The sequence below is a fragment of the Eretmochelys imbricata genome, chromosome 16 (genome assembly GCF_965152235.1).
Source record: "Eretmochelys imbricata isolate rEreImb1 chromosome 16, rEreImb1.hap1, whole genome shotgun sequence".
NCBI lineage: Eukaryota > Metazoa > Chordata > Testudines > Cheloniidae > Eretmochelys > Eretmochelys imbricata.
Window position 1 is genome coordinate 9,374,450 of NC_135587.1, and position 23,061 is coordinate 9,397,510.

Genomic DNA, 23,061 nt, shown 5'->3' on the forward strand with positions numbered 1-23,061 from the left:
ACCAGGAATGGGACAGTGGTTTGGGGTGCAGGAGGAGTTCCAGGATGCAGGCTCCGGGCTGGGACAGGGGGTTGGGGTTTGTGGCGGGGGGGATAGGTGGAGTCTGGGAGGGAGCTTGGGTGCGGTTCCTGGTCAACAGGAGCTGTGGAGCTGGGGGCAGGGGCAGCGCTCAGAGCTTCCCTGATTGCCTCTCCACCTAGGGGCCACAGGGACATGCCAGCAAGCTGGCCCTCATGGCTCCAGCCCTGTAGGGCGGGGGGCATCTGGCCGACAGCACAGAGACTTGCCGCAGCCCGGATGAAAAGAAGCAGTGGGCTGCAGGTTCCCCACCCTGGTCTAACACTTTGAAAGGAGCCTGGTTAAAAAAACAGTGCCTGTTGCATCTTGCTCCTGGAGGGAAGGATCCAATGCCCCCTGAAGTCAATGGAATCCAGTCTGTTGACCTGGATCTGGATTAGGCTCTAAATGTCTGTCAAGCGGCTGCTGCTCACACTAAAATCCAGAGGAAATGCAATGTCCCCAAAATACTTTCCTGACTAACCACCAAAAGTTATGTTTGTGGCATATTTTTGAGGTAAAAGCAACAAATCAACAGGATTTGAAATATCCTGGTGGCTTTCTTGGAGGGCGTTCAGAGCGTAACAGAAATGATGATTAAGGGGCTGGAGAGATGGATTTATGGGGTGAGATGAAAGTAGCTAAATATGTCTGGGGCTAAATATAGCTGGGGCAGTGTAATGGGGTTCAGCGCAAGGACAGAGGAGATAAAATCGAGAGGAAATGTTGGCTGAACATCAGGAGATGTTTCCTGACCCCAAGATCTCTTTGGCTCTGAGATATTTTCTTGCCAAAAGCAATCAAAGCCATATCACTTTGGAAGTTCTAAACTGAATGGGAGAAATCACTAGAAACTGTCCTTTACAGGCAGTTTTTTCTCTGGGCCCCAGTCTAGGGACTGGGTGGCCTATTAAATCTTTTTGTTTTTTAGCCTCCATAAGATTCAATTTTTATAGTCTCTTTAACATCACCCCAGCCTGTCGACATCTGAGGGGATTGAACCCAGGCCCTCTGGATCCAAAAGGATAAGCTGCATTTTCTTTAAACTTGGTAGCAGATTGGTAAACCTCTATATGTAGTCTTGCCAGAGACAGAAGAAGACCGAGCCCATACCATGTTAGCGTAGGTTACATCTGCTTTCTGTGTGGTATTCTGCCTTCCCCTTTGGTTAGTGATGGCTCTGTATTCTCGGAGACAGGCAGCATGTCATAACTCTTTGGTGGCCTCCTCTGTTCTGCTGTTTCATTCTATTTGAGTATCTCCTCACCTAGGAGGCTGCATCTCCAGAGCAAAGGAATAATCTTACGTGAAAATGGAAAGTAGGAAATCACTACAGGTTGAGTCTCACATCTCATTATTGGTTCTATGGGGCAGGAACTGGCACCTAACACAATGGGACCCCTGTCCCCCTTGCTGCTTCTCCTCTTCTCACCCTACACAGTGCATCTGCATTCTTCTGTCTCTTCTCTTTCTTCTGGGGAAACATACCACGGCCTAGCCCCTTACCTCCCCCAATACACACACTTCCTCTCCCTCCTCACCACCACTCTTTTCACTGTATGTCTTCTCTGGGCAATCTCATCCATTCGTGTGGCTGCAGCTGCCATCTTGATGCTGACGAACGCGAATCAACCTGCCTGCTTCCATCAGATCCTGCATGCCTGCCTGTCAATTTGACATCCCCGGGCCATCACGTTGTCAGCTTAAACATCACACAACCAAAACCAATCACCTTCACTTCCCTCTCAACCCCCTCCTCTCTCCTTCACTGCTGTCAGAGCCACCTGCCTCCCCGTCACTCAGCCCTGTAATGTGACTCCTCCCTTCTGCTTCCCTCACACATCCAAAGGGAACCCAAATCCTTCTGCAATGTCTCTAAGCTTTGTCCTTTTCTTTTTCCCTCGCTATGGATAAAATTCTCTAGTCCAGGCCCTCGTCATTTTGTGTCTCAGTTATTACAACCTTCCCCTCTCTGGCTTCCCTGACACCTGTTTTGTCTCCTTACAGTCCATATAAAAAGCTGCCCCTAAAATATCTTTCTCATCCATTACTCTGATCATCTCTCTCTCCCCCCATCATCCTTCCATCCTTCCATCATCCTTTGAATCCCTCCACTGGCTCCCGTCTTCTACTACATCAAATGCAAGGTAGAGAGGTGGGACTGAATGGAAGGAGAAAACTTGGGAGCAGAGAGGGGGATTCAAAGAGTTCAAGAGCAGAGAGGCGCCTTAAAAGCCCTGCATAACTCTGCCCTACCAACTTATCCTCCCGGGCCTCGTTTCCAGTTGCCGCCCAACCTGTCTGCTCCACCAACAGTGCCAGCCTCATCCACCCATGGATTCGGCTTTTCACATCAACCTCGCCATGCCCGCTAGGAGCGGACTGCCCTTCCAGAGCTCATTGACGAGGCCTCTTCTCTCCACAGTCAAATCCCTTCTGAAGCCCCAGATCTGCTCTGACACCTGTAGAGAAAGTAGCTGACCTGTACCGATGAATATGAGGCGTTCTAGGGCAGGGGAGAGGAGTTGGGGGGGGGAGGAGCCATATCAACATTATTTTGTCAAGACTTGGCAAGCATCTCCCTGACCACTGCACTGATATGCTGTAGTCCTTTTCCTTTGTGTCTGTCTTTAGACTGTGAGCTCTTCGGGGCATGGGCCGATCTTTCTTTTCCAGCCGGAAAGCTCTTAGCACAGAGTGGGTGCTGCCGGATTCATAAATAAGAAGAGTGGCATCTTTAGGGTATGTCTACACAGCAAAGAAAACCCAGCGGCTGGCCCATGCCAGCCAACTTGGGCTCACGGAGCTTGGGCTGCGGGGCAGTTTCACTGCGGTGTAGACTTCTGGGCTCTGGGATCCTCCCACCCTGCAGGTCCTAGAGCCTGGGCTCTAGCCCGAGCCCAGTCATCAACACAGCAATGAAACGGCCCCGCAGCCCGAGCCCTGCGAGCCCAAGTCAGCTGGCACAGGCCAGCCGCAGGTGTCTAGTTGCTGTGTGGACACACCCTGAGTAGGTGTTCTCGTCTAATCTGGTAGAAATCGTGACGCTGACAGGACTGTAGCATTGCTCCTGGTGCCTTGGCTACAGAAGCATGTGTCATTCTTTGGTTGGTATAATAGACATTTACACGCTCTCTCTTTTTCCTCCCCTCTCCTTTTAGCAATCCTCATTTTACCAGCTTCTCCACGCAGGCTGGCCGGTGAGTGTCTCCTGCTAAGTAAGTCTACATAAGGATGTGGTGGGTTTTCCAGCATCTGCGTTTTTTTTTAAATCAAGACTGGATGTCTTTGTAAAAGCTCTGCTATAGCTCAAACAGAAGTGATAGGCTTGACCCCAGGAATCACTGGGGAAAATTCTCTGCCCTGTGTTATGCAAGAGGTCAAACAAGATGGTCTTAATGGCCCCTTCTGGCCTTAAAGTGGGAAATTGGGAGAATGCACCCTTTCCTGATGTCCTTTGGTGGCAGTGATTGGGGCGCACTTTTGGCTCATAGTGGAGCCTAGGATTGAAAGGTCACGGAAACAAGAGATGGGAATCCAGTGTTACACCTCTTAAAAGCTCTGTCTTCCAGTACCTCTGCTGGCTCCCTGTTCATTTTCAGATTCAGTCAGAAATTAATCCTTACTCTTTTTAAAGAAACCCATGTATTTATTCTGCCTACTTCATGAACCTTTTCTCTGTATTATACCATTCCCTCCACCCCATGTGTTGCATATATAAACAAAAAGAGGATTTTGTGCTCTAGATCCTCTAACAAGGTGTCTCAGATTTTTTCTGTATGATCATTTGGAGTCTTCTGTCTTTCTAAATAGTTTTGATATCTAAAATATGTTACTGTTTGCCTTTATTTTTTAAATCTAGAGACATCCAGGACCGCGTGGGCTGCCAGGGCACGCAGGGAAACCAGGATTACCTGTAAGTATGAAAAATCCCCTCTAAGTATGTCCAACGTAGCCAAGTCCACAGTTATCCCATCAGACATTTCTGCTTTCTTTGGAGACTTTCAGAGGCAATGTTTAGAGACACTTGAGCAATTTAGGCCATACAGCTGATCTCCCTTTACCTCTGTTACTGTCAAATTGTTTGTCTTCCTACAATTAAAGCTTCAGTGCTGGGATTTTCAAAAAAGTTGGAGGTGGGTGAAAATCAATTGAAGTTGGATGCCTGACTCCCTTAGGTTCCTTTGAAAGCCCAACCCAGCCTCTCGCTGCTGTAAGATGGCATAGCTCCATTGACTTTCTTCAGTGAAACAATGCTCATTTTCACTCACTGAAGATCAGGCAGCGGGGTGAGAGACAGAGAGAGAGAAAGAAAGAAACGGAGCCTACAAACCCCATACTGAGTGTAGACAAAGGGGAGAGGAGAGTCTCTCCTGTTTACAAGCAAGCAGCTTGATCACAACCCCACGCAGCTGCCAGTCATGGAGGTAGGCACACACAGCTGAACCCAATAGAGGAAACAAGGCCTGCAATAAAGGGGAGAGTATAGAGAAGGAAGGGGAGGCTGGGAGATCTGGGCTAGCAAAGTGGCAACAGCCCTGCACCGGGCTGCCTCCTGGAAAACAGCCAGGAGACTAAAGGGCTGACAGGCTTAATTGGAAATGAGGATCCAGGAACTGGCCTGACTGAGAGCAAACTGAGGAGGGTCAGTCAGGAGAAGCTGAAGCCCCTCGAGAGACCACACCTTGAGACGATGACTCTGTGTGTGTGTGTGTGTGTGTGTGTGTGTGAATGAAGTTATAACACGTTTACAGATTGTTGCCATGTCCGTATCAAGAGACAAAACGATAACCATTACAACAGCGAGCTTTTGTGTAGAGTATCATTAGACAGTGATCTCATCAGATCTCTCTGTTGAACAGGGTGTTACCATATTACAGAGTGATCCTCTTTACCCTACCCAAGATGTGGTGTTTCTGGTAATTTTATTAAATGGAGTGAAACTGCTGACGACACCTACATGTCAAACCAGGCACTTCTACCCAATATTAAAACCCAAAAGAATTGGACAGATGTGCTGGTTGTTTTGCAGGCGCGTGTACTTTTTCTGAGTATCGAATAACTGGTAACCAAATATCTACATATCTGTTTGTTCTTTGTCTGTTCTGCTGGCTAGGTAATTGATGCACTAATTTTTCCATAGCAACAACCCCCCATATGTTTTTTTCACGTTTTATTGAGGCAAAGTTACAATAAAACTAACATACGACGTTGTACATGACTTGTTACTTTTTAGGATCAAGTTAATAGTCAAGCTAAAGATGCTGGCTAGGGATCCTTCCTCCTCTGAGTATGCTGAAAAGGGTGACCAAACTTTTGAATACCTGTCCTCTTTTTGGCATTTCTATTGTGTGTGTACTTGGTTTTTGAACCATTCCCTTAGTTTGGGGCTGCTTTTCTTTTTCCAGTGGGAGGCAGTCAGTGCTCAGTACCCTAGCAGCTACTAGCAGATGAGAGATTAATTCTTCACTTCTATTGGTGTGACTGTATGTCAGGGGTAGGTAAACTACGGCCTGGGGGCCGCATCCAGCCCTTCCGACATTTTAATCTGGCCCTCAAGCTCCAGCTCGGGAGTGGGATCTGGGGCTTGCCCTGCTCAGTGCATGCCAGGTCCCCGCGTGGCTCCTGGAAGCAGCGGCATGTTCCCCCGCCACCTCCTATGCGTAGGGGCAGCCAGGGGGATCTGCACACTGCTCTCGCAGCTCCCACTGGCTGGCAGCTGTGGCCAATGGGAGCTTCAGGGGCAGCGCATGCGGATGGGGCCGCATGCAGAGCCTCCTGGCTGCGCCTCTGGGTGGGAGCCGGAAAAGGGACATGCCACTGCTTCCGGGAGCTGCTTGAGGTAAACGCTGCCCGGAGCCTGCACCCCTGACCCCCTCCTGTGCCCCAACCCCCTGCCCCAGCCCTGATCCACCTCCTGCCCTCTGAATCCCTTGGACCCAGCCCGGAGCACCCTCCTGCACCCCCAGAACCCACACCCATAGCCGAAGCCCTCACCCCCTTCCGCACCCCAACCCCCAATTTTGTGAGCATTCATGGCCCGCCATACAATTTCCATACCCAGTTGTGGCCCTCGGGCCAGAAAGTTTCCCACCCCTGCTGTATCTGCTAGAGAGGAGGATTGCTAAGGGATTGCCTTCTCAGCAGGGTCCTAGAGCCTGGCCTTCAGCCCAATCCTGGAAGTCTACACAACAATGAAACAGCCCCACAGCCTGAGCTCCGTGAGCCAGAGTCGCTTGCCATGGGCCAGCCACGGGTTTTTCTTTGCTGTGTAGACAGCCCCTAAATGATCATTTGATCATAAATATTCAACAATTTGTGCTATTTGGTTAGGAACTGCATTCCAATACTCCCTAGTGACTGGCCATGTCTGTCACTATGTATAAAATCTCCTCTTAGCCCACAATTTCTCCAACATATATCCCCATCCTTCTCTCTCTTTCACTCTCTCTCACTAACCTGGCTGGTGTGAAGTACTATTAAAAAGGTATCTTCAAGAAACTTTCTTTTATCATGCAACAGACTGATATTTGCATTAATATTTTATATCCATTCCAGAGGAGGATGTTTTTTAAGTGATATTTACTATAGGACCTACACCAAGTCAGTTCTGGTGCTCTTGCATTTCCTCTGCTGACTATTCAGCTGCAGTTAACTAATGGTGTCCCTAAGCTTGCTGCTCTAACTGATGGTGCTGATGCACAGACAGGGGAAAAAAAGACAGGTGTGCTCTTGACAAGCTGTATTATAAATATGCCTCGGCAGGGAAGTGGATTGTGTAACAGGAAATTCGTTCGAGCCAAGTGGAATGAGAGAAAAGGTGGGAGAAGACATCTTATGTTCTAGTCTCCGAAAGAGAATTATAAGCAGTGGAGAGAGAGTTTGCTCCCAAAGCCTGTGGTTGAGTACTTGATGGTGCCTTTGCTGTAAACCAGGGGAATGCAAGCAGAACAAGGGCAGTCTTCGCAGAGCATTCAGAGAGCTATGATGTGGATCATCCTGTCACACAGCATGTGACTGAGATTGCCAATGCTACCTTTGTGTATTGTTCATTGTCTCCCCTGTAATGGTGCCTTTAAACAAGGCTGCGAAGCCCAGCATTCTTTCAACACGGTCAATACTGCAACATGATCCGGGCTTGCTGGGGGAAAGTCTAACCTGCGTTGATTTGATCTCTGTGTGTGTGCAGGGTCCGCCCGGATATCCAGGAGAGCCAGGAGACAAAGGCCGGTTGGGGTATATGGTAAGTGGAGGCTGCCTATAGCTGCTGTCTCAGGTATGTGTTAGCCCAGTCCAGGTATGTGACCTTCCAAACGCTAGGGCAGTAAGATATATTCTAGTGTCAGGGTTGGCTTCCTTCTGGTGGGCAGCTGTACATACAGAAGGAGTGACTCTGAGAGGTACGGGGCATGCACAAGTCGTGCTGCAATAACGGGGAGTCATGGGACATTCCACAGCTCTTAGCCTCAAGACTCAGAGCTCAGTGTTAATTTCAGAGTAGGAGAATCCTCCAAGGTAAGGTACGTTTGTGCAGTAATGACCTTAAACCTCTGCAACAGAGCCACATCTCTGGCAGGTAGGTTCATCCGAAATACCCGATGGGGATGAGATTGGCTCACTGTAGACAGGATAAGCGGTGGAGGGCGGGATTCCCCTTGCTGGATATTTGTGCCTTATTTTTGTTCCTTTGCTCTCCTCTGCTGTGAGTAATCACCAGCCCATTCACCCGCCTCCAGCACAAGGCGGGACTGGTTTGAGCCAGTGTGATTTGGTCAGTCCCTGTCATTTTCATGAGTTCTATAACCACCCCAGTCATCGTCACCCATTCAAAGAGACACTTGTAGCAGCACTGGGGTGGTGATGCTGGGCCTTCATTAGAAGCATCAGTAGAGATGCAGAAGGTGCCACCTTCACTAAAAACTGAATCCCTTGTCTATAGGAAGTGAATGAAATTGAGGTTTGTGCTCTATTCATTTACTTGTGTGTGTCATTCCAAACCTGCTCTCTCATATCGTCTTTAGGAAAGCATCCTCCTCTTCCCCTAAGCTTTAACTCCAGAGAACTCTGAATCTAAACAGATCTCTCCACTGCTCCTCTCTCTCTCTCTCTCTCTCTCTCCGGATAGGAGCAGTCCCAGCCTATGCCCTTCTTTCCTCCTCATTCATGCTGGGGTGATATCTCCTAGCTCTCTCAGCTGAGACTGAGCAAACCGTTCTGCAAAATTAAGCTGAGATTTTCAAAGCTGTCTAAGGAATTTGAATACCCAAATCCCATTAAAACACATGGGGAATCAGGTGTCCAAATCCCCTGGGGGACTTTGAAAACTGCACTCTTGATCTGTACCTAGTTCACGTAAAGGTGGCTGGTTTTTTTTCTGAATTAAAAACCATCCTCTTCTCTGAGCCTCTTCTCACCAAACACTCAGCTGTTTCCCAGTGGCTGTCCTCTTGTGTGACCTTCAGTTCCTGGTTCTCACCCATCTCCCCCAGGAGGCCCATTTGTCTTTAACTGCTGCAAGTCCAGCCTTCACAGTGATAAGGGACAGTCGATTTTCCCTGACCTCGTTGTTCTATTGTTCTCTGGCAGTACATTCACCAGGCTGGGAATGATGCCTTTTTAATTCTGCTCTCCCGAGCTTTCCTCATCCCACAGTGTTCCCAGTGATAACATCCAATCTACCTGCAGTTCCCTTTTGCTTCCCTTCCCCGAGCTGCTCCCTTTCATTCATCAGCCGTCCGTTCCTCTTGCTTCTGCTTTCTGAGTGAGGTGCCTCCTCTGGCCTGTGTGTCTAGGAAGGACGTATGCGGGGGAGAGAGAGTCTCACCTTGATTCATGCAAATTTAGGTCATGGGCAGACTTTTTTCCTTGGCTTCTAACTGGATTCCACAAAAGAGCTCCATGGAGGAGAAACATGTCTTTCGATGAGTTTCAGTGTTATTTTTGGGTGATTTCTCTAAGGTCACTGTGTTCCAGTGGCTGATCACAGAATCATAGAATATCAGGGTTGGAAGAGACCTCAGAAGGTCATCTAGTCCAACCCCCTGCTCAAAGCAGGACCGATCCCCAATTTTTGCCCCAGATCCCTAAATGGCCCCCTCAAGGATTGAGCTCACAACCCTGGGTTTAGCAGGCCAATGCTCAAACCACTGAGCTATCCCTTCCCCCTACTGCTATAGCTAGTGCTTCATGGCTTGTGCCTCAGACCAGCATGGAGCTCCACAGGGAACACTGGCCACCCCCAGCACAACCTGAAAGTTCTCAGGCTCTTGTATACCACTGGAGAAGCTGTAGATGGTCCTTCTCAGCTCCCACCGTTGATCCCCAGATGCAGTCTCTTTGTCTTAGTGAGGCATGCAGGCAAAGATGGTATCTCTTGGGCCTGTGTGGGGATCAAAGCCAAAGGTTAGTTAGCCAGACCGCAAAATAAACATTAGCAAGGGAAGAACTTTAAAAGGTTTTGCTAGGTTAAGCACTCAGCTGATGAGCTGAACTATGCAAACCTCCTTGTGTTTGTGCACATGAGGCTGGCTGATATTTCTCATACTGATCCCAGCCAGATCAAGTCCGTGCAGAGCCAGGAGAGAATCGACTGGTTTCAAACCTCAGTGTGGCAGTTTGTGTCTGGTTTGAGTTTTGTAAAAAAGCTCGGGGCATTATTCCTTTTTTCCTGAACTGGTTCCCCCCATCCTTAGTAGACCCCAAGTCCTCCCTGTCTCGAATGTTTACACAGACTGGAGAGTTCAGCTCAGAGACGGCTGTGGTTTCCCAAGTATCTGCATATGGAATGCATAGTCGTGGAGGGAGTGAGGGGACTGATTCTTGTAGTTTCTGCTGAGCCAGTGCCCGGCATCTTTCAACATGAGGTCGTTAGATGGCACAACAAAGCTGAAAGAGTGCTGACATCTGAGAGGCACGGAGACAAAGAGCCGGAGCTGTCTTAGCATCTCCAAGGCCCATGGGATTATATAGCAGAGATAAGGGGGTTGCTTTTTTTTAACCCCTGACTAAGTGCGTTGTTGCCACTTTATCTTTCCAAGCCCTGTCCAAGTAGTCGTTCCTTGCAGGGTTTTTTGAACTGTGGGCTGAGGAATTGAACAAAGATGTCTGGTGCACAGGTTCATTTGGGCTTTGCAAAGAGGGGGCATAGAGTGATTCACCTTTTACAAGATGGAAAAGCCTTTTTAGTGGAGGGTATGTATAGTCCGTAATTCCAGATGTCGCCGTCTGTTTGCGGAGGACAGAGGTGGGTAGCTCTGGGGAATCGGTAGCAATGAACACTGTTCTTCCCATGTATTTTACCAGCTGCCAACATCTGGAAGGTTTCACTAATCGTGTTAAGCAGACAGAATATAAACTGTGGAGGCTGTCAGTGTAACTTAATCAAATGGTACCAAAAATTATTCATCCATTCGCATAAACAGGATTGGCGAGGGGGTTCACTGAGGGATTAGTGCAGAAATGAAAAGGAACCATTTTTCTCAGAGTGCAGCTGTGACCCTGATGTGCTTCGAAAGCCGGTCTGCATCCTAGCTAGGGGGTTGAAACAAAGTTCTCATCACTGTGTAGCTTTGAACAGGGAAGCAAAACTCTACATTGTTTGAGGTTTGAATGAGCTGCTTTGTTTGGTGCTTGCATTGGTTCTTCAAATGCAGCCTATATTTCTGATACCTGTTGATCTACTCCTGTGGCGCACACATGGAATATACTGAATAGCGTACCACTCACGTAGAGGACCTACTCTTTGTATTGTCCAGGTAGACATGTTTATTTTCCAAAGGGTATAGTCTCAGCAAACCAGAGAAGTCTCAACAAGGTTTCGTATCACAGACCTGATCCTGAGTTCCTGAGTCTTTTCTCAGGCAGCTGTTGCATTGATTTTAGGGATGCAGCATTACTGCTGACCTCTGCTGTTGGATCAGTGTCTATGGGTTTGAACGTTTCAGTACTGGAGTTCTGCCTTTCTGTGGAGCTTTGCGATCGCACTGTCCTGTGGCTCTGCAACTCCAGAGGAAGGTAATGAGTTTTTAGCTCAAGGTTCCAATAACAAGTGCTGGGCAGAACCGGTGGAAAATGGTGCCACTGTTTTGGTGTAAAGTTGTGCAGGTGGCATGTATGTTAGATTGGGGTAGGAACTTTCTTTTGGTTCGGTTTGTAGAGCACTGATCATGATGGTTCTGGTCCATGACTGGGACTCCTAGGAACTCCGAATACAATAATGATGGTGATGTACAGCAGGGCTTCTTGGCTAAGACACCACCAGGCTGATTTAGTAACATATTGTGTAATAAAGTGCAGGTCTCTACTGGAACTTGAGCCAAGCATCTTTTGATCCTATTTACATTAAAGAAGAAACTCCATTCACCTCCATACATATCCCGCTAGCCATCTCTGAGACACCTCTTCGTCCTCAGTGCCATGTTCCATTGCAGGGCGTCCTGGCATATGAACCATTCCAAGAGGTGAGTCCCAATTTGCATAATGCTCTGTGCCGAGGGGTTCAGAGCATTAGTTGGTAGGAATGTGAGAAATCTTTCCCCACAGTGACGTGACCTAGAGCCCTTGGGATTCTATGATTGTGGTTGAGGAGGGACTCACCCAAATGAATCATTTGGTTTTGGTGCAGATTGGGCCTGTCTTTCATTTTGCTGGGATTGGTTCATTCGTTCCTTGTGAAGAGTTTGGCAATGAGTGGCAGGCTGGCATTTCATCAGCTTCACGAGGCGGTAAGGTCAAACCAGTCTGAAAGAGACAGCTAAAACACTGCTGTGCCAGAGGTGAATGGGCTTATCTCTCTGTCTCCAGCCGCATTTTAACAGATTGCCATTACTTTCTCATGACGAGCCCCAGGATGGCCCGGAAGCGAGCTGACCCAACTTTGCTGCTGCTGTTCTGTTGTCATGGTTGGTTATTTTTGTGGAGACGGTATTTCCACCCCCCCCCCCCCCCCGGCAACTAGCTGCTGTTGCGTAGTTGATCTTCACACCAGACTTGACAAATTTTTTTTTTCCCATTCTGATTTTTAAAGGCAAGTGCAGGCTCTGCAGTAATGCCTGACGTCTGCAAATGCGTGCAAACACAATGATGGCATCAGAGCTTGGGACCATTGTGTTTTGCAGTTGTTGCTTTTTACATTTGTGACTTCCCTCTGTCCCCGGTGACCCTGTTACTGGGGCTGTGTCTACACTACGGCGAGGGGTGATTCCCCTGCTCGGGTACCCATGCTCACATTAGCTCTCATTGAGCTGAGAGCATAGGTAGCCGTGTAGCCATGGTCGCATGAGCAATGGCAGTGAAGGCACAGCTGAGCCATACCAAGCACGTACCCCGCAGTTTTGGTGGTCCCGTCGACAGAGCATTGCTCTGCCGCTGACATTGTTCTGTCTGTTCAGATGGTCAGCTCTTTGAGGCAGGGACTGTCATGGTGTGTTTGCACAAGCTATCGCCCGACGTGGCCCCTACCTGCTGCCGTTACACCAACCATCATTGTAACTGCTCTCGGCTCTGCAGAAGCAACAGTTGAAAGTAACCAGGGCTTTGCGTCCATTCCGGCTGCTGCACACCTGGAACTACCAGAGAGAAGCCTCTGAGTTCAGCCAGCGGTGTGCAGTTGTTAGGGCTGACACAGATGTACAAGGCCTTTGCGTGACTTCTCCTGATGTCGTCTTTATTCTCTGTCCTAGTCTCCTGCCTCCATTTCCTTTCTTGTCATGTAGCCAGTGAAGTTGACTTAACTATACTCTCCATCTGTTTCATAATGCCTGGGATTTTGGTTAATCTTTCTGCGCCTTCTTTACCCTAGTTCCCTCCACCCCTTGGTTCTTAACCATGTTTACAGTGGAAATAAAACTCTTCACCTCTTTGGACGCTGCTGATTTCCTCCCTCCATGCACAAATCTTTTTGCTGAGTCCTAAAGCAGAACTGAATGACCAGGCAGGAGTATAAGATAGAGCTTTATTTGCGGTGTTCCTCTGTAGCCTCTTATTGATCCACCTGCTTTCTGTCTGCAGGGGGAGTCTGGACTTCAGGGTTTCCTGGGACACGCTGGCTTCCCTGGCTCAAATGGGCTTCCTGGAATGGATGGAAAGCCTGGACCACCTGGGTTACCAGGAGAGCAGGTGAGAACCTGGACACTAGCTTGAAGGATCATGTTGCACTTCGTTAGAATTGATCATGAGCCAATTAGTTGCAAAACACTTCGCACTAATGCAGAGAGATCCCATGTTTCAAAGCCAGAAACTGCCAAGAGTTGTGGATGCTCTGGCTGGATATCACGGGATGGTTTGCAAGAAAGAGGTAAAGACAGTGCCCATTGTCCCAGCTGATAGTGCTGTAGGCAGCCAGCAAGCTCAAGCTGATGCTACTGATATACTTATTTGCCTCTTTTAACAAAAGAAAAAGCCCATTCTAACTATAATTGGAATTTCTAGGCACTACTTTAATAAGAATGCCTTGACAGTTCACATTTAACAAGGGAAAGAGGAACAGCATATATGGTCAACCGGGCATAGTTAGTGTCTCTGGAGCAACATGAACTCCTGGAGTGCTTGATTGCATTGCTGCATTTAGTTTTCTAGGTTGTTTTTACAGGAGGGAGAAAGGGGAAAAAAATGAGAGAGAATCTGGATTCCATCCACTTGTCTAGTTCACAAGCTCTGTTGAGTTCTTTTGTGGTGCTTGTCAATTCTTTGAACTAACAGCCCTACCCTTAACTAGCCTTGCATGCCGACTTCAGTCGGGAAAGTGTAAACTTTGATTCAGGATCTTGTGAGAGGTGTATATGGAGAGGGATACAAAATTGGTGGGGGTAAGAAGCAGAAAGCTGGAAAGAAAGCAGCCAGGAAAGCTAGGGAACAGCCAGAGAAGCACTTTTAACATGGTCCTAGGAGGAAGCTGAGAGACAGAGCTTATTGGGCAGAGTACAGGCTGGAAAGAGGTTTGGAATTGTGAGCAACAAAACTGCCTCCTATTGAGTTTGGGGAAACAGGACTTTGCACACATTCTTCGTAAATAAACAGGATTGCAGCAAGATATTCCTGATTCCATCACCAATTTCTTCTCCTAATGGAAGCAAGCTACTAAAGTCACAAGCATTGACTAGCCACTCCGGCCAAAAGGGGCCACAATATCGTTGAATTAATTACACACACATCTGCCTGCTTATAACAAGAACTGTATCAGGAAGGAAGCATGGCTGGCCTGCTTGGAGCTGTCTGAAGCGGTGGCCTCATTAAAATGTGAAAGCCGGGGAGGTAGCAAGGTGGTGTGAACAGTATAAATGCCTACACAGATTGGGCTGGGGTTTATAGAGTGATAGCAATATGGAAGAGACTTGCTTTGCGGGAGCCCGAAAAGCTGCGCAGCACCTGCCATGGTGTCAAAGCCCCGGGAAGTGGGTGGGGCTCAGAGCTCAGAAGGACTAAATGACGTTTCTTCGCAGAAACCCTGCTTTAGAATCGATCGTGGGCTCAGCATTCAGGGGGAAGTAATTCGGTATAAAACGACTGCAGATGAATTACCACAGGGTGAGCTCTTCACACAGCTGACTGGCTCATGAGGCCTGAGAATTGTGACTGGTCTGATGAGCAGGGTCGGATTAACCCATTACTGGGCCCTAGACAAACATACATTTTGGAGCCCCTACCTCCTAATATGAATAACAACAAACGGCTGGACAGCACTCTGGCCACAGCTGGACTGGCCATGCAATGGAGCCATCAGGACTGGCTGCTGCTTGGAGAGTTGCTCACCATGACGGAAGGACGGCCAGGCCAAATTTGAGTGAGTGGCGTTGCAACCTGGCAAATGGGCTCACATTTGGGCTCCCTATGAATTTGGTGAACAGGCCTAGTTCACCACAGCGTTCATCCGGCCCTGCTCATGAGGCTGCAAAATGGAGAAAGTGCCAGGCTCAAAAACTGGCCCGGGGCCTACATAAGTGGGAGCAACTTGGGGGAAGCCAACAGAGTTGCACCTACTTACAACAGGCTTGAATTTGGCCTGCAAGTATCACCCCTGCAGTTTGAGAACCGCTGCCTCATTGTGCTACACAAGCTATGTCAGCTCAGGTCTCACAAGCATGTTCCATTCCTTCTTCCTTGTTACCAGGGCCCTCAGGGATTTAAGGGCGACCAAGGTCCAGCTGGAGAGAAAGGAGACCAGGTGAGCTAGTGGCAATGATCTGGGGGCAGCAGGGGAGGGGGAATCCTTAGGTCGAGGGGTTTCATTTGCCTTGAATACAGGAGACGTGACTCAGTGGAACCCAAATTTAGTATCTTCTCCTACCCTCCGCCCTCTCTCCACCCCACCCCCAACGCTCCCTCTTTAGAAGAGGCATCATGTTGCAAATAACAAGTTCCTCTGGGATCTGAGTTGCTGCAGCTTTTCATGCTCACTTACTTTGTCCAAACTGTGGTTTTCAGAGGCTGAGCGAGCCTGGTGGTTTGAGTTCCTCTGAGTCACCTTGGATTTATCAGCCTGGATGGAAAATGTCCATGCAAAGTTCTTTCAGGTCAGGAAATTACACTACACTACACTACACTACACTAGGAAATTAGGTCGGTATAGGTATGTCTCTCAGGGGTGTGAAAAATCCAAGCCCCAGAGCAACAGAGCTAAACTGACCTAACCCGTGGTGTGGACAGCACTAAATGAATGGGAGAATTCTCCTGTTGACATAGCTACCCCTCTCAGGGAAATGGATTAATTATGCTGATTGGAGACGTCCTCCTGTCGGCATAGGTAGCATCTTCATTGAAGCTTTACCGTGGTGCAGCGACAGCGTTTTAAGTGTAGACCTGCCCTCAGGCGAAATAAATTGAGTTCTACTGGTTTGGGTTCCTTTTTTCTTTTTTAAGCCAAAGGTCTTAGCAGCAATTTTTAAAGCTGCCTAAAGGATTTGGGTACCCAATTCTCATTCTTTTTAATCATAATTGGGCATCTAAATCCCTGTGGTGGCTTCTGCAATATCAGCCCTGATTTTTAAAAACAAAAATTAATTCTAAAAACATTTAGTGTGGAATTTTCAACCGCACTTGAAGGATTTAGACACAGGGGAGGAGATTTTCAAAGGCACACATGGTAGGCAGGTGCCTAACTCTCATTGGCTTTCAGTGGGAGTTATGCACCCACATGCTGTTTCTGCCTTTGATAATGTCCTCCTAACTTCCACCAAATGTCAATGAGAGTTAGGCACCTACCTGCTGTTTCTGCCTGTGAATATTAAGAGAGTCAGCAGGAGTTAGGCACCTGACTGTCATTTGTGCTTTTGACTTTCAATGGGACTTATGGTTCTCAGTCACTTTTGAAAATTCCCCCATTATTCCTGAGTCTGGGCTTGGACTTTTGGCTCTGTTTTAAAATTGGAGACGCTATTTACAGTATCTTAGAAAACTGGCATCAGCATATTCCTCATACCTTCCAGTAGTGCTCGTTATCTAGATAATACTGTGATATCAGTTCTAACAGCTTCCATCCATGTTGCACTGTTAGAGGGTCCATAGATATGTCTGGTATGATTTATATGTTAGAACAGTTCAATTCATACCACAGTTGTCTGACGGGCTAAACACACACACACACACACACAAAGTCCTTATATTTAAAATAAGTATATAAAAAAAAAGCATTACTTCAAAATATTGTTCTGAAATAATTCTTTCTATCCAGATACTTACATAGATCTTGTATTGATCCTTGTAGTATATCGTATATGACCTCACAAACATGAATTAATTTGTCTTCATATCCCTCCCCCTCTGCAAAGTAGGGCAGTTTTATTATCCTCCTTTTCTAGCTGGGGAAACTGTGGAACAGAGACTGGAACTCACCCAAGGCCCGTGGGAGAAGGGGGAATTGACTCTAGTCTAGATCCACGAGTTAGCATGATCCAGTGGAGTGAACAGGGCCCTGGGAGCCTGCGAGGCCTGAGTTAAAATCCCAGCTCTCCTCTTTGCCTCTGTCACTTTGGGCAAGTCATGTGGGCCCAAATTTTCCCAGGGTGCCTCCACTTTCTGGGGCCCATTTTGAGACTTCCTGTGGCCTGATTTTCAGAGGTGCTGAGCACTCACGGTGCCCATTGGCTTCTGCTGGAGCTGAGCATCTCTGAAAGTCAGCCACTTAAAGACTCTCAGGTCAGACGCGCAGAAACAAGTTCCCCAGAGTCAGTGGCCTCTTCTGAAGGCTTGACACTAATCTCTTTGAGTCGGTGTTGCCATCTGTACAACAGCAGTGGAGCTTGCCTACCTGCAGGGCCCAGCAGGGGGGATGTAAGGATTCATTACTCGATTAACTTGGGGGATTTTTGGTGCTGCAGCTTGAAGGTATAGGGCTGTATTTTTCAAAGTGCTCAGCATGGTGGGTGCAGACTGGGAGCGGTGCACTTTTGAAAATTTGGCCCTGGGGGGGAAAAACAAGAATATCCAGAATTCGAAGGCTTCCCCGGTGTCCTTCACTGTGCCAGGTGGGTTCTCCATGCCATGCCTACAAACCACCAGGCCCGTTAAGCATGAAGGATCCAGGGTCGCAGCCTTAACTCTGTACATGGTTCTACTTTGATTTGTTTTGTCAAGAGCCTGCAGGCCTTTCCAAAGTACGCAATCATCTACCCTCCCGTCTATTTAGCAGCCCTCATCACTGAGCTACAAGTGGTTTATGGAAGATGAGGTAATTGCATCACTTATGCCAGGCTAGAGGACCTTTTTTAAAGCTAACTGCAGCTCCTAAGTATAACCCAGGTTGTTGCTGTGCCCTAAGGTGGACCAGGTCTGGGTCATGTTAATTGCATTCAAACCACCAGCACTCAGAGAGGGAGCAGGCTGATTGCCTCCAGCTGGTTAATAGTTCTGCAGTGGTTCTCATGTCTCCAATGTACCTGTTTCAGGGGTTCTTGGGTGATCCTGGACCACCTGGGGAAAAAGGAGAAAAAGGGACAAAGGTGAGTTCACTTGTTCTGAGCCTGGACACGGGGACCCAGTGGGTATGAGACCCATGCAAAAGACATTGCTGTCTGCTGTGTTTTTGAGTCCTTTAATGTGGAGCACTGGCTTTCAGCAGTAAGCCTTCCAGCATCCCCCATGGCCTCAGGGCATTCTGCCGTGTTGCATGGATGCTGGCTTTTCTCCCCTCTCACCAAGATGAAGCCAATTCTGCTCAAGTCTCATCGTCACTCAGAAAAAAAATCTGATTCCTCTCTGCACCTTCACGTCTGTGCAGCCCCTGTGTGCTGAATTAGCTTGCAGCCCTGGTACAGATTCCTTCAGCTCTTCGTTGCTTTCTCCTTCCCGTTCTGCATCTTTGTTGTGTTTTAGGAGGGGGAGGGGGTAGGTTGGACTGCAGTTCCCCTTCACGCCAAAGAGCCTCATTCAGAGAAGGGAAAAGATCTCCTGGCTCGGGTTGGAGTGCAGTCAGGGCAGTGTCTCCCCCACAGGCCTGGCTTTGTGGGGTACAGGATGGGAATACGTTGGGCCACACAGCTGAGTGACTTAGCAGCCCCATTGCCCGCCCTGCGAAAGGGGGTGCTGATCAGTCCGTGCTCACAGAGCTCTGGCTGGTTCAGGATCCCAGCAGGCATGAGGCATCCCCTCCGCTTCAGCACGGCTTTCTGCTGCACGGGGTACGTCTTCCTGAGCTCCTCTGTGCTGTCCAGTCACTGTCAGTGCTTTTTGCTGTTTCAGGGGGTGAAAGGACAAATCGGCCCTTCTGGACCTGCTGGAGCTCAGGTAAGTTGGCAAAGAAACCAGCTCCTCTCATCCTCTGACCAGCTCCCAGGGTTCCTCTCTCACCTCTCTTTCCACTTGCCCAGGAGTTCCAGCAGTCCGTTTTGCTTTGAGGTCGGGGCTTGCTCGAACCCCAAGCTCAAAGCAGAACTCAGGGAGATTTGAACCCGTGTGAAGCGAAACAAGGGTCTCCCACTCCAAAGGAGGCAAAAAGAGCCAAGCATCTCACAGGTCTAGTACTGAGCCTCCAGTGCCTCTTGATTCTGTTATGCAGCATCCCTCCTGTTCCATTCTGCCCCTTTGCTCTCCTGAGGAGAGACTGTTCCATAGCTGGAGTGGTACCTAACTTTTGTACCTTTTGTCACTGGATGAGGATGGGTGGTCTGTCGTGGTTAAAGCACATGACGGGGAGTAGGGCGATACGGGTTCTATTCCTGACTCTTGACACAGATTCATGTGGCTTTGGGCAAGTCACTCAGTCTCTCTCTACCTCAGTTTACCCATCTGTCAAATTTCTGATGATGCTACTTGCCTTTTGGGGATGGGGACATGTGTGGCGAAGCTCCTTAATGCTTGGAGACTCTCCCCACAGGGAAGAAACCCTTGTTGAGTGGCCATGGCTCTTCAGTAAATAGTGGACAGGTCTTCCAGTGTCTGAGTGCCTTGAAGTGGGACTCTCTTGTCTTGGGTTTGACTCTTTAAAGAGGCAGATGAGGTGGCCTTGTGCCTGACGTGTCTGCTCCTAATCTTCTCCTCAATACGTTGGCTTGTTTCCTAGGGGATGATGGGTGTCAAGGGTGCTTCAGGGTTCCAGGGCCTGCCTGGACCAGAGGTAAGTGAGTTGCATTCTTCTCCGTGGTACGCTTACTTCCCTAGTGCTGCAACATCTGTCTGCTCATGTGTCCTGAGACCAACGGAAACGCTAGGAAGGGATGAGTCAGGCAGTGCAGGACATTAGCACAGCTCTGTCACTTCCTTGGCGGGAGAGGGAAGAACTGAACTACCTTGTAGCACCACTCACTCGTATTTGGCCCAGCCACCCCTCCACCATCACAGGAGGGCGGTCGGGCCAAACCTGAGTGGCATTATGACTCTGTGTGCTAGGTTGCAATGCCACTCACTCATAACAAAGGGGCAGCTGGGCCAAATTTGAGTGAGTGGTGTCACGACCTGGCATATGGGGTTGCAGTGCCACTCAGGTTTGGCCTGGCTAGAAAGTGGTCAAGCCATGGCCTAGGGATCCCCCTGCCTCTGTGGCATATCCCTATCACCCTCAGGTATCAGGAATCCATTCTTATTCTGGTGTCAGCAGTAGGATCCCTTTCCAGCAATCCAAGTTCTCCATGTGAAAACGTAATGGGTCTCTCCAAATATGAATCCTAAGGACTGGGGAGATGCTCCTTTCCTTAACTCCCCTTTGTGAATGCAAAGCAGGTGAAATAACCCCAGTCTGTCCGCAATGCCCCATATGAGTTGAAGTGGGTAGGTGGATTTTGGGTGGAGAAAGGGGCAGATAGTGAAGTCCTATTAAGAGTTTCTCCTGTAAAGGAAAAGAAAGGGCAGAGTTGTGGGCTTCTATGCTGACTTGCAAGGGGGTTCATGCCAAACGCTCCTTACAATTCTCGTCCATGGGGATGTGCACCCAATGGGGCTTTGCTTGGGGTTTCAGATTCAAATCAATTAACAAAACTCAAAGTGAAACCCAGCCAAGTTGCTGAGCTGTGCCTGCCTTTGGGCTAAAGCCATGTGTAGCCAGAGTCCTGTATAGATTGCACTCAAAGCCATAAATGGGCCCTGTTTCACTTGAAACCTAGCCCTCTTTGCCAAAAGGTTTGTCAGTCTTGGCAAACCCAGCCTGTTCTTTCAGGTTTGCAACCGTCTGAAAGCAGATGAGTTCAGAGTTTGATTACAAACATTTCTACCCCTCCACTGACAATGGACTGATCATTCACTGGAGTTTATATAGTACCCTTAAAGCCAATAGCCCTCAGTACTGTACAGCTGAAGCCACTGGACTCATACCTGTGAACACTTGACTAATTAACCAGTGGATTTTGTAAAAAGATAAATGAGGATTTTAATCACTTGCCCCTCACAATGGCCTTCTGAGCTTCTAGTCAGAGTTCACTGTCACAGGACTGGGGTCAGTTTGCCTGCCCAGCAGTGGATAGGAACACTGCGTGTATGATGCTCTGCCCCTGGGTGGGTCATCCACAGCAGGGATTGAACCTGGTGTAAAATGGTGTAAATTGTCACTCAAGGATTTTTCCTGGCCCTGCTTGCAGTGTATAAGGCTCTTTAGGGAAGTATGTGATCTAGGCCTAGCAGCAGTCAGCCAGCCAGCCTACAGTAAGGAGGGGTGAGTTGTGCCAGTCTGTTTTAGGGAGCAGCCTGCTTTGTCTCACTCTCTTTTGGGGTTCTTGTGTGTTGTTAGTCTGAATTCTAAGAAATGAAGTAGTGTTATGTTGCACCCTTCCAGCAAGAATATTTGTTTTTAATCTAATTTTTCTGAGTGTATGCCATGAACATAGCACCTGACACTTCTGGATCTTAAAGCATGAGTCTCTACTGCTGAAGCTAAGAGACCCTATCTGTGGCCCAGTAACCACCAGAGTGGAACAGAGTGCCACATGAGCAGGAGTGGGATACACTTCTATACAAACAGTGGTTTGCATTAGATAGTCCTCGTTCCATACCAAGGGTGGCTTTTTCCAGGTTATATTGGGTACGGTCGCTCAGCAGGAAAGAGGGGAAGGGAAAAGGAGATGCTGCTTATAGTGTTGAGGTCTCAAGTTTTTCTTTATCCTGCTCCAGGGGGAAAGTGGTGCAGTGGGTTCTCCAGGGCCAGCCGGACCTATGGTAAGTTTATCATTTTTCAGTTCAACCAATGGATAAAAACAAGGTTGTTCTTGTGCCTGAGACAGTTTTCACTGCTCTTTGACTCCGGTAGGTCACCCCAGCTGGGAAGGGAATTACAGCTGGTTGCACGTTTTCCGACGGAATGTTTTCCCATTAGAAAATGCCATTTTGTCAAAATTGAAATTGAATGTTTCGATTTCAACAAACTTTTATTTTGTGGGGGGGGGGGAACCTCAAAATGATGAATATTCATAAGGACGAAAATGGTGTTTTGATGCTTTTGGGGTGGAACCTTTTTGGTGTTTTTTTTGTTTAAAAATAAATTTCATTTTATATTACAAATTTATAATATAAAGTTTTTTTAAAAATCCAAATGAAAATGCCACATTTTCCAAAATTCAGTTTCCCAGGACGCTTTGAAATTGGAATTTTCACTCCAGTGTGGAATGAAAACACATTTCAAAATGGTGAATTTCCTGCTAAATGGAAATTCTGCTTCCTATGCCGCTCTAAAGGAAATCTGTCCTGCAGTGAAAGGGGAGGGCATGTTACAATGTGCACGAGATGGAAACACCATCTGCAGAAAGGAGAAAAGTGGAAGAAAAAGGAATTCCTTTCTCAGTAACCCTCTACCCCTCGGCTCCGCACCCACAAAGAAATGGCAATGTGGTGTGATTGGGGGCAGCTGTCTCTTCGATACAAGAGCATTACTGAGTTTTAAACATATGGCTGTAATTGTCCCCATGCCTTGGCCCTGCCGGGTTAGGAGACAGGTCATTGCACACGCATTGGTCTCTATGGGAATGAGTTGGTGGTGGGGGGTGTCAGCATAGTGAAAAGAAAAGGAGTACTTGTGGCACCTTAGAGACTAACCAATTTATTTGAGCATGAGCTTTTGTGAGCTGTAGCTCACGAAAGCTCATGCTCAAATAAATTGGTTAGTCTCTAAGGTGCCACAAGTACTCCTTTTCTTTTTGCGAATATAGACTAACACTGCTGTTACTCTGAAGCATAGTGAAGTAAATCCCTGTGCAGCGATACAAGGAAGGTGTGAGGTGGTAACGCTGGAAGGAGTGGGACTGACCGACTCGTGCCAGTGACGTGCTTTCTCCATTTTGGCTCAGCCCCGTGCTTTATGGTGGCTTTCTGGGGCTCTTTTGTGGAATGTGAGAATATGAAATGTTATGATGTATTATTTGTATAGCGGTAGTACCCAGCAGCCTCGCTCATAGACCAGGACACCATTGTGCTAGGCGCTGTACAAACATAGAATAAAAAGTGGTCTCTGTCTCAAAAAGCTCACGATCGTGTGCTTCTGGTGAACTCTGCAGTGTGTTAACACCATGAAGCTGATGGAAATCCCCATGGCTTTCTCCAGGAATACTAGATTAAGAGAAGTTAAGGCCAGAAGTGTCCAGTAGGTCACGTAGT

At 48.0% G+C, this 23,061-nt stretch overlaps 1 protein-coding gene across 1 annotated transcript in view; it reads left to right on the top strand.

Moving 5' to 3' along the window:
* Window positions 1-23,061, top strand: part of LOC144276273 (uncharacterized) — a 252,380-nt gene that overhangs the window by 149,112 nt on the left and 80,207 nt on the right. The window contains exons 10-18 of the mRNA XM_077836247.1: window positions 3,219-3,257; window positions 3,920-3,973; window positions 7,247-7,300; window positions 13,066-13,173; window positions 15,164-15,217; window positions 17,937-17,990; window positions 18,730-18,774; window positions 19,550-19,603; window positions 21,586-21,630. Of these exons, the coding sequence (XP_077692373.1) occupies window positions 3,219-3,257; window positions 3,920-3,973; window positions 7,247-7,300; window positions 13,066-13,173; window positions 15,164-15,217; window positions 17,937-17,990; window positions 18,730-18,774; window positions 19,550-19,603; window positions 21,586-21,630 (507 nt within the window). The remainder of the gene's footprint in view (window positions 1-3,218; window positions 3,258-3,919; window positions 3,974-7,246; window positions 7,301-13,065; window positions 13,174-15,163; window positions 15,218-17,936; window positions 17,991-18,729; window positions 18,775-19,549; window positions 19,604-21,585; window positions 21,631-23,061) is intronic.